The 10722-nt window shown below is 51.2% G+C and overlaps 1 protein-coding gene across 1 annotated transcript in view; it reads left to right on the top strand.

Moving 5' to 3' along the window:
- Positions 1-10722, top strand: part of MYT1L (myelin transcription factor 1 like) — a 442535-nt gene that overhangs the window by 371982 nt on the left and 59831 nt on the right. The window contains exons 17-20 of the mRNA XM_040496904.1: positions 160-363; positions 2134-2370; positions 4539-4660; positions 5548-5616. Coding sequence (XP_040352838.1) covers positions 160-363; positions 2134-2370; positions 4539-4660; positions 5548-5616 — 632 coding nt within the window. The remainder of the gene's footprint in view (positions 1-159; positions 364-2133; positions 2371-4538; positions 4661-5547; positions 5617-10722) is intronic.

Genomic DNA, 10722 nt, shown 5'->3' with positions numbered 1-10722 from the left:
GGAAGGAACCCTGAACACCAGGAGGGTTGGGTGGCCCCGCTGTCAAATCAAGCACAGGACTGTCCCTTCGCACCCAGTGGGTCACTAGTATCAGGGAAGAAAGAAAGTAGAATCCAGTCTCCGCTGGGACTGCCACGCATCCCGGCTGGCTTTCATTAGTGCGGAAACGTCTGTCCGCAGGGTTTGTCACCTTGCTGGCGTGGGGGCAGGACGGTCCCTCGGGCTGCAGAGCAGAGGGCACCACCTGGCGGGGGCCACTCCGTCACCCCCTCTCCTGTACTAGCGCGGCCGGCCATGCACCCTGAGCACTCAGACCTGAGGGGACTCGTTACGAGTACTTGTGATGCATATGAATGGAGACAGGCCAGTAATTTCATGTTTTGCAAATGCTTTCTTTACTCTTTTTTTTTTTTTAATGTTTATTTTTGAGACAGAGAGAGACAGAGCATGAACGGGGGAGGGTCAGAGAGAAAGGGAGACACAGAATCTGAGGCTCCAGGCTCTGAGCGGCCAGCACAGAGCCCGACGCGGGGCTTGAACTCACGGACCGTGAGATCATGACCTGAGCCGAAGTCGGATGCTTAACCGACTGAGCCACCCAGGCTCCCTGCTTTCTCTACTCTTAATATTTTTATTCCACGATTATGGAGAAGTGTCAGGGGCGTGCAATTTCTGTGGTGATCAGGGCTGCTAAAATTCGAGGCTAGCATGGACGGGCTTCCCTGGCAAGGAGGAAAAAAAAAAAAAAAAGACAGTAACCCCTTCGGATTTTGTTTCACTTTATTAAACCTAAGACCGAGAGAATTAACTGCAACATTATGAAGGCTAAATTAGTAGGAGAGCTTGAAAGCCGGAGTGCTCACGGACAGGAAGGGCACAGACAGAATCCCGCTCGGTAATTTATCAAGGTAGCAGCCTGGATGGGCCGACGTCCCCGCAGCTTCCCTCCACTGTGACGTCCAGAGGAGACAGCTGCCAGACGCTGGGGTGGGCAGCAGCTTTCACACCAGCCTGAAACCCGAATTTTGCTCAAGAGAGTGTAACTCTCCGGGAACGGAAGCGGAGGGTGGTTGGCGGTATTTCTCTCTCTGCCCTTCATGTGTCCTTCCTTGCCTCCCTCCTCCGGAGAGGCAAGGTTTGAAGACCTCTTCGTCTGTTTCAAAGCGTCATTTAAAAAAAATAATAATAATAACCCTCACCCTGTACTTCTTTATTTTTTTAAGACAGTTGTCTCAATTTTGGGCTTGCTGAAACGCAGAGTAGGTCAGACTGGAATCACTGGACTAGAGGTCGTTTGAGCTGTGATCGCACACCTCCCTCCCTTAAGGTGGAAAAGGCTGTTCATCGCAGCCTTTCTTGTTGGAAACTAAATTCTGGCAACTTCTCCCTCGCCCTCCATGCCTCTGACTGGTCTGTTCCCCTCCTCTCCTGGTCTTGAAATATTTGCATCAGTGAAACTGAAGGCGAATTTTTAAGCGTAAACACACATCTATCTTTGATCTCGTAAACGGTATTTGAGCTGGAATAGAGTGGAGATTAGGCATGATTGTCTTCCGGCCAGGCTTATTTCTTTTTTTTCAATGTTTTTTTTTTTGTTGTTTTGTTTTGTTTTTTATTTATTTATTTTTGGGACAGAGAGAGACAGAGCATGAACGGGGGAGGGGCAGAGAGAGAGGGAGACACAGAATCGGAAACAGGCTCCAGGCTCCGAGCCGTCAGCCCAGAGCCCGACTCGGGGCTCGAACTCCCGGACCACGAGATCGCGACCTGGCTGAAGTCGGCCGCTTAACCGACTGCGCCACCCAGGCGCCCCGGCCAGGCTTATTTCTAAAAGCAGAGGGGAACTGCAGAAAAGAGAAGCTAAAGAGAAGCGGTGAGTGGCAGACAAATAAATAGGAGCTAGACGGACAGGTCGCAGGTCACCAGCAGGCGAATAGATGCACGCGCCTGCCGTCCGATGTCGCGGCTAAGTGCGGGACAGCAGACATGTCCCCAGGGCGCCGCTTCGCTCACCTCGGGAGCCCACGCGCGGGAGACCCCGGGAGGAACCCGCGTCTGGGGTCTGCACTGGCCGAAGGCAGGGCTGTGGCTGGCGGTGGAGCCGCACGGTCACCACGTCTCTCTGTCCGGCAGAACCCCGACATGGAGGTGGACGAGAACGGGACTCTGGACCTCAGCGTGAACAAGCCACGGCCGCGGGACAGCTGCTGCCCGGTCCTGACGCCCCTGGAGCCCATGTCCCCCCAGCGGCAGGCGGTGATGGGCGGCCGGTGTTTCCAGCTGGACGAGGACAACTGCTGGGAGCTGCCCGTGGACTACACCAAGCTGAAGGCCCGCAGGGCGGACGGGGGCGACGCCAGCGAGGCCCCCGTACGTCCCCCTCACCTGCCGGCCGGCTCGGGGCGCGGGGTCGGGCGTCAGCGGGCACCCGCGGGATGACCTCAGCTGACTAGGGCTGACCACGCACTCCGCGGGCCAGGGAGAGATTTGTCACTAACACCGATTCGGTGACACAAGCCACGGGTTCTCTTCGAGCGTGAATTTCATTTCCCAACAAGTGCGTTCAGTCACAAACGATTTCTCTGAGAAAAGACGTCAACAGCCAGCCAGCCCGTCCCTTTTTCTGGGTGACATGTGGCTGATGCATGGTTTTCCCTGCAGATAGAGAATCCTAAGGAGAGTGTTAAGTATTTAAATGGTTAATTGTGTGCTGTTAATTAGCTGGCTCTTTGAAGCGAAGGCTCGTGCCTATTCCCAGAGAAACCTAAAATATTCAGAAGAGTAATATTCCAGCCCTGAGAAGTCGCTTTAGTATAATCGCCTAAATCTTCCTTGGCTGCAGTATTGCTAAAACAGCTATGTCGGGAACATACTTCTGAAGTACGGTGACCGGAAATTGTAGCTTTCCTGTGGAGACCTTCCTAAGCCAAATGGCACAAAGTGCAGAAGCAGTTACCAGTAATTTATATGGAATGTATTTTCAGCATCCCCAGACCCCAAAAATAACCTCTCAGGCTTTTCTCAACCCGAGGACACTTTGCGAAAGGGAAACGGCCTGAAACGAAGCCCAGGTGCTCACCTCTCAGCGGTCGGGGCCCTGGAGCCGGGCGCTTAGACGCTGCTGCGTGGGCCCTCGGGGGCAGGTGCGTGCCCGTCGGGGCGGCTCGCGCAGCCCGGGTGCGAGCCGCCGCTCCGACGGCCCTCCGCAAAACCAACACTGAGCGCTATTGCGTTTCTCGCCTCTTTTCCTAGAAGCACGAATCCTCTTTGGTTTCTTTCTGTTAGCAGAAGCAGGTACTAATGTGGGTCTTTCATGAGAGCAAAGTGGTGTGACGTGCGCTTTCGCCAAGTGGGGGAGACCTGTAGTCACAACGTTCACACTCAAGTTCCCCAAGTCGTGAAAATAGCCTCGAAGCTGAGAAAAGAAGCGAAGAAAAGGTTGTTCTTTATTGTCCCGGCTTTGTCTCCAGTGTTCAGTTCTGAAAATTATGACACCTTCTTTAGTCACTGGAAAATGAAAACCCTTTTTGAATACAAGAGGGAGACCACCATCGAAGCAATAGCTTCTTAGGGAAACAAGGTAGTGCAGAAAAAAAGGGAGCATTGGCTATTTGTAAGAATTGGCAGAAAAGGCACCCGGTTATAAGGCCATTTCATCTCAAAGCCTATCGTCTTTATTCTTCAAAAATGATTAAATTTGATTAAATTGAAGCCACGCCTTGCCAAAGAATAGAGTCTGAGTGGCAAAAGCTAAATTGCAAAGTATTCTTTTCTCTCCTACGGTGTTAAATCATTACCGCCAAATAAGGCGTGATGGTTGAGTCTCCGAATTTATTTTAATTAAAATTAAGCCCTCCTAAACCGACAGAAGTGTTTTCATCAAACAGACCGTCCCAGAAGGCAAAAGTACTCGCGAGCATTCACGAGACACGTTTGCTGAGTACTGCCACCTGTAGGCATTTCTTAGTTAGCACAAGGGGACCCGCTTACCCAGGAGGAGACACCTTCCGTTGAAAAAGAAAATGTCGCATAAGAGTAACTGAGAACCACAACATTAATCTCAGTTGGTCTTCCCTCGCCTTGGGACTTAACGCACGCGCGCAGAATGCTCACCGATGGTCAGAATAACTCTCGTTCCAGAACACGTGTAGGGTCAGTGTTTAAGCTTAGCAGGTCAGTGTCGGACACGGGTGCCGGACAGCAACAGGTGCTTGCTGGGCATCGAGTGTCCCTCTTATTAGTACCCCAACAGAAATATCGAGTGAGGCCCTGCCCCCCGACAGGTGACCGTGAATTTAGAAGTTTAGAGCGGTAGGTGAGCGGCTACGGTCCGCTCCGAAAGCGATAGTCTTTGAACAGAGCCCCGCTCCGCGCTTGCGGCAGGGGCCTCGTCCGGACGAAGGCGTGGAATACCTTTAAAGGGACAGCGGTGGGAGGGGAGGGAAACGCAGAGGCGGCCGGCGCCCCGGCGGGACGCGTCTGCGGTCGGTCTGTCACACTGTCGTCCGTGCGGCCCTGAAGCTGTGTTTTGCCCGCAGCCGGAAGACTTGGACCCATTCCAGGAGGCTCTGGAGGAGAGAAGGTACCCGGGAGAGGTGACCATCCCCAGCCCCAAGCCCAAGTACCCCCAGTGCAAGGACAGCAAAAAGGACTTAATAACGTAAGCATAACTCCAGGCGAGATGCCTGCTCTTCTCGACCGTCCCTTCCCTTGGCTTATTTTTAAAAACCGATCTGTACATGCCTTGCCGTTTGAGCATGCGACGTTCGCAGCATATAAATGTCTCAAACTGCCAGTTCAGCGGAGCGAGAAGCCGCGTGGCTTGCTTGTTCCCAGGACGCTCTGTGTGATGGAGACGCCTTCTACCATTTGGTCCGTGCCGTTTTTTGCAGCTTCCCTCAGGGCGCTTAACCCCCTCACAGACATTGCAGCTAAACTGGAAACAATGAAACTTTCTTAAAGTTTTTTTTTTTTTTTAAACCTACTTACTATTTTGGCTGTTTTTGTTTTTGTTTGGTGGCAGATGTCCAACACCAAGGTGTGATGGGAGTGGTCATGTGACTGGTAATTACGCCTCACATAGAAGGTGTGACTTCATTTTTTCTCATGGTGGATTCTGTCTTTTCAATTTATTGTTTTCAGCTTACCTCAACAATGCTGTCAAAGTAAAAACGTCGAATTACGTGTCAACCCTCTAAGTGCTCTATGTTGACCTATAAAATCGTGCTTGATTTACGTGTTGTATAGTGTCTTTTACATTCGGATAAACCACCTCGATTTGGAAAATTCTTTACAAACATTTAAACCAAAGAGCGCAAACATTTCGTATTCTTTTTCAAAAATCGTTTACTAACAGACCTGTTTTCTTCAACGAAGACGTAAACGTACGCCAAGTTAATTATACCAAAAAAAAAAAATTCAATATACAGCACTTGCCCCATCGCTTTTCTGCATTAAACTTTTTAGTTTCAACTTTATGTTGTGTTTGTCCGGGAGCGTAAGCTGGCGGGAGCCGCTACTCACCTGACTCTCTGGCCTGTCTTACAGTCTGTCCGGCTGCCCCCTCGCTGACAAAAGCATTCGAAGCATGCTGGCTACCAGCTCACAAGAACTCAAGTAAGATTTAACGAAAATCATTCTTTTAAAAATCTCTGCACCTAGTAGTAACGAAATGGGTGTGTCACATGTAAAGGAAAGTGTCTTTAAGAAAATCACCTGCGCCCGCAGTGCCTGGACAGCACGCACGACCGGGTCCTCGGGATTTCGGTCACCTTTCCGCACAGTCTCTCTGCCTCTTGCTTCTCATTTGTCTCTAGCTCTCTCATGCCATAGCCTTTCTGTCCTGAATTTTCTCAGGCATAAGTAGTTTCTCTCCTGATACGCATGCACACGGAAAGGAAGTTTGACAGAGGTACTCAAGCTTTTAGGAAATGATTATAACCTAAAAAATGAAAAACTGGTTTTTTAGCAGTCACTAGTTAATACGATCATTTAAAATATGGGCATTTAAATAGCACTGATGACAAGAACTCACCACGACAGTAGCCAATTCCCTAGGCATGCTCCAAAGACTCTAGGACAGCGTCACCTCACCGATGGGTCCAGCCAGGAGCTCGCCAGCACTCAGGCACACACCCCTCCAGCCGCTCGCTCTCCCTCTCCCCTGTGCCTGTAACTCTTTCTATATCTTAAGCATAAATCTGATCACTTACATTTACTTCCCCAGACTAAGGTTTCTCTTCTTTGAAAATGCAGAACCACATTCAGTTCCGACACAAGTTTTGGAAGGAGTCAGTACAAGTCATAGAGAGTGCGTGAAAGTCTCCGGCGCTCTGATCGGAGGAGACACAATTCCTTCTCCAAGGATTCCACCCCACACCTGTCCCACTGTGCTACACCAGGGCTGTCTCAGAGTGCAGGGCTCTGTTTCACATCATGTCATTTTTTGCAGGATCCCTGTCCAAGGCCCTAGCGCCATAGATCACCTGCTCATGTTCAGTGACCTCCTGAACTAGCCCTTCCGTCACGAGACTCTTGGCGTTTTCTTCATGGCGTGTAAACACCCGGAGGGCATCCTCTTACTTAACGGCTTTAAAGTCTAGTGTCATCCACGCAGTGCCTAATGGACAAATAGCTTTTAGAACCTCAGAACGGACAGGTGCAAGAACACCTCAACCCACTTTGTTAAGACATCCTTTCTCACAGCTTAAAACCGTATTTCCCTCATGATCAAAACGTGACTAACTGCACATGGAACGTGGCCAACACATCAGACCATGGCACCTTTCCTTTGAATTTCTTGATGAGGAATGCTTTGCAAAGTCTGGCATACGTATATGCAGTTCCAGCAGGCCAGCCGTAAACAAGAAATAGCCTCTGCACGGCTTGTATGTAGGACTGCTTCTAAGTGGTTAGCGTCTCCACACCCCCAGAGGCCAGAGTAGTTTTCTGAGGGACCTAGGTGTTGTGGGTGTTCATCCCTTGACTTTGGGCTCGGTTTACGCTGCCCCGAAGCTCCGAGCATGGCCGCCACTTCTCTGGCTTCCGTCCGCACTGTCTTCTTCTCTTTCGTCTCGGAAGGTGGGTGAGGGTCCTCGCCATCCGCGTCTTCAGAGGCAGGCGGTCCGCCCTCCTCGTCCTCCAGGGCAGTGTTGGAGTGGTCCGTTCCCTCCACGCTGCCTGTTCCTGGATGAGAACTGATCTTCAGGGAGTGATGGCCTTTTCCTAATTGTGGTTCATCTGAAAGCCACGCTCATTTGTCAGCGTGTCTTTGCAACAACTAAATGCCATTTTGAGCAATCCTTTCTGGGAAATCTAAACTTGACCAGTTTTCTAAAATGGCCCATTTTTATCGGTGGATCTTCAAAACTACGGGTTCCAATTAAATGTCTGCTATAAAAACTCCAATATTTCAGCGACTGAGTTTTACTTGATAAGTCTTTCCCACCTGAGGAAATGACAGAATACAATATCTGTTGTCCTGTAACGTCTTATTCGATGATACCCCTCCACTCATTACCTTTAGTCTGAGTCACGAGGGCCTGGGGGATGGCTTTTCCCTGCATAGGAGCATAGGTTGATTCCTTAAAGATCTACAGCAGCTTTCTCTAGAACAATTCACGCACCTGCCCCCCCCTCAACAGATCACATACATCTTCAAATCTTCAAAAGGTTTGGTCAGTCTGTGCTGCGGCAGCCGCTTACATGACAGAGTGAGATCACACCGTTCATTGTAGGCGCACAATTCTACTTCTTCATAAAGACCTTAGACGGGAGGCCCCACTACCCTCCCAAAGATCCTCTAGTGTGGAACTTTCTGGAAATGTTCCTCTTGTCACACTTGACACTGAATTTTGGTTGTTGGCCACTAACAGGACGTTTCTGATCATGGAAAGATGAGTTGTGCCAGATAAACTCTTGGTCTTGGATCTTCAAGCGTCTTAAACTTCCTGAGACAACACTTTGCTCCGCTCTTACCCAGGGCAACACTTTGGGGATAGTCTTTAAAAGAAGTGGGTAATTTTATGTCTAATTATGTGCAATATGTAAACTGAGGATGTATTAAAATGTAACCTGTACGTGAATACCATTCGCACTCTTCAAGGGCTGCTTGCCCTGGTCCCCGGCCCGTGCAGTGTAGACAGCACAGCGTAGGGGCTCAGGAGGGAAGCAGGGGTGAGCCCAGGAAAGCCCGCGTGCCACGTGCACACACTTTTGGGCCGATGTGCCGTGTGTCACATACACATCCTGCGAACCTGCCTCACCGGCCGTGACACTCAATGGGACCGCAGGCTGAAAGTAGGGGGGAGGATAGATAGAATTGTTCAAATCAGAGACTTTTTGGTGAGGACTCTGCCTAACGCGAGTTCTCATTCTGAAGGGAAGTCCCCTCTCTAAAGATTTCATGGCCAAGAGGACCCGAAGGGACCAACGGGGAAGAGCTTGGAAGCCGCCTCACATCGCTGTTGGCCTCTTTCCTGCGAAGCCGCGTCCTCCCGCCGGGAGCCGTCCGCTTCCAGATGCGCGATCACTGTAGACATGGGCGGCATGTAGGTGCCGTAGCCGTCTGAGCCTCCAATTCGAGCCAAATCAAAACCGATTTCAATCAGAGGCAATTAGCTCTAAAAACGGGCCCCCAAATTGGCTTCCATTTATACTTTGGTTGGCCAAATTTAGATACCTCTTCATTATTTGGATCTTTCTCTTAGCAGCCCCCGTCCCTGCCGCTCGTGAGCGTGGTGGGAGAGGGGGTTGTGGGGGCCGCTCACCCGTCCTTCTTGATGCTGGAGCTCCTGGTTCAGCACCATGGGGTGGGGGCCCTGCGTTTTCCTGCATTTCCCGGCGTCTCTGGGCATCTGTCCTAGGTACACAGGAATTGTAACCCCTACATATGCCACAATTTATTTGAATCAAAGAATTAAAAGTTTGAATTTTGGCCACGGTATTATTTTGCTTTGCAAGCTGCTTGTTTCTAGAATGTTCTAGGGCTGGTTTTTTTAGGCAGCAGGAGGATTATTTACTGGGGTCTGATGCAGGCGGCTCGTCCTGAGGCTTCTGTTGTCCGGCATGCACTTTCCCTGGGCACCAGTTCCCGTACGTAATCCTCAGTTCTGTAATGGTTTGTCTTCACGGTTTACAAAAGGGAATGCACAGGGCTTGGTGAATCACAGCTGCCCTCCACGCGGGCCTGGCTTCTCCCACGGAGGGGCGGCCACTGCTGTGTGAGTCCAGCTTCTTGGTGGTGGCAGGGTCGGGCAGGGCTGTAGCCCCACCAGGCCCCTGGTGCGAGAGCAGAGCTCTGCCCACTGGGGTTGAGAGGAGCTCGGGAGCCCCCCCTCCCCACCGCACCTACAAGAGCGCAGCTGATGGGTTGGCGTGTCCCCCGCCCAGGGTGCCTGACGGTTCACGGAGGGCCTCTGCACACACTGCCCCGGAGAGAAGAGCTGGAGGGGTTCAGCCCATTTTCCGGGTGTGGACACTGAGGGATGGGTGTTTTGGTGGCTAGGCCTAGACCCACGGGCTGTAGGGGGCAGTGACAGCGCTCAGACCGAGTGGGTTTTGCACACGGCGCTGGCCCTCCTCAGATCAGAGGCAATGCAGTGGGAGTGGACGGCTCGGTCCCACCAGCAGCCCCACACGCACAGCAGCCACTCCCCCCAGCCCCCCAGGGCTGCGCTGGAGACCAGCCAGGACTGCTGACCTGTGCACACGCAGCACACACAGCTGGGGATGTGTCCCGGGCACACACGCCCCTAGCTCGGGTTTTGTCCGGGGCACGTGCCCACCGCTCCCCCTGCAGAACGTACCTCAGGCCTCAGGGTGCGACAACTGTAGAAGGTCTAGGACGTCCGCTTCCCAGCGGGTTCCGAAAATACCCAAAGGCACACGTTTGGCTGCACGTAGATTTCTTATGTCATCGTAAGTAGGACTGATTTAAAATAAGTTAAATTTAGGAATTATAGGTAAGCACATTGTAGCAAACCGAAAATGAGAATGTTTGAGGATGACTCCAGGCATACACAAGCACACACACACAGATGAATACACAGACAGGTGAGCACACACGGATGTACACACAGATGTACGCAGATGAACACACAGACAGGTGAACACACATGGGTGAACACACAGATGTACACACGATGTACACACACAGAAGAGCACACACAGATGAGCATGCACACAGATGAGCACACGGGTGAACACACATGGATGTACAGACAGATGAACACACAGACAGGTGAACACACACATGATGAACACACAGATGTACACGCAGATATGCACACAGATGAACACACACGGATGAGCACACGTGGGTAAACACACATGGATGTACACACGGATGTACACAGATGAACACACAGACAGGTGAACACACACGGATGAACACACGGATGAACAGGGATGAGCGCACAGACAGGTGAACACACACGGGCGAACACTCAGATGTACACATGGATGAACATAGGTGAACACACAGACTTATATGCAGATGTACACACGGATGAACACAGATGAGCACACAGACAGGTGGACACACATGGATGAACACACAGATGTACACATGGATGTACACACAGATGAGCACACACAGATGAGCACACGGTGAACACACATGGATGTACACACGGATATGCACACAGATGAACACACACGGATGAGCACACACACGGGTGAGCACACACGGGTGAACACACACAGATGAGCACACACACGGGT

Source organism: Herpailurus yagouaroundi, unplaced genomic scaffold, assembly GCF_014898765.1.
Source record: "Herpailurus yagouaroundi ecotype Mexico unplaced genomic scaffold, PumYag 188, whole genome shotgun sequence".
Taxonomy (NCBI): domain Eukaryota; kingdom Metazoa; phylum Chordata; class Mammalia; order Carnivora; family Felidae; genus Herpailurus; species Herpailurus yagouaroundi.
This window is presented reverse-complemented; position numbering and strand designations above follow the sequence as displayed.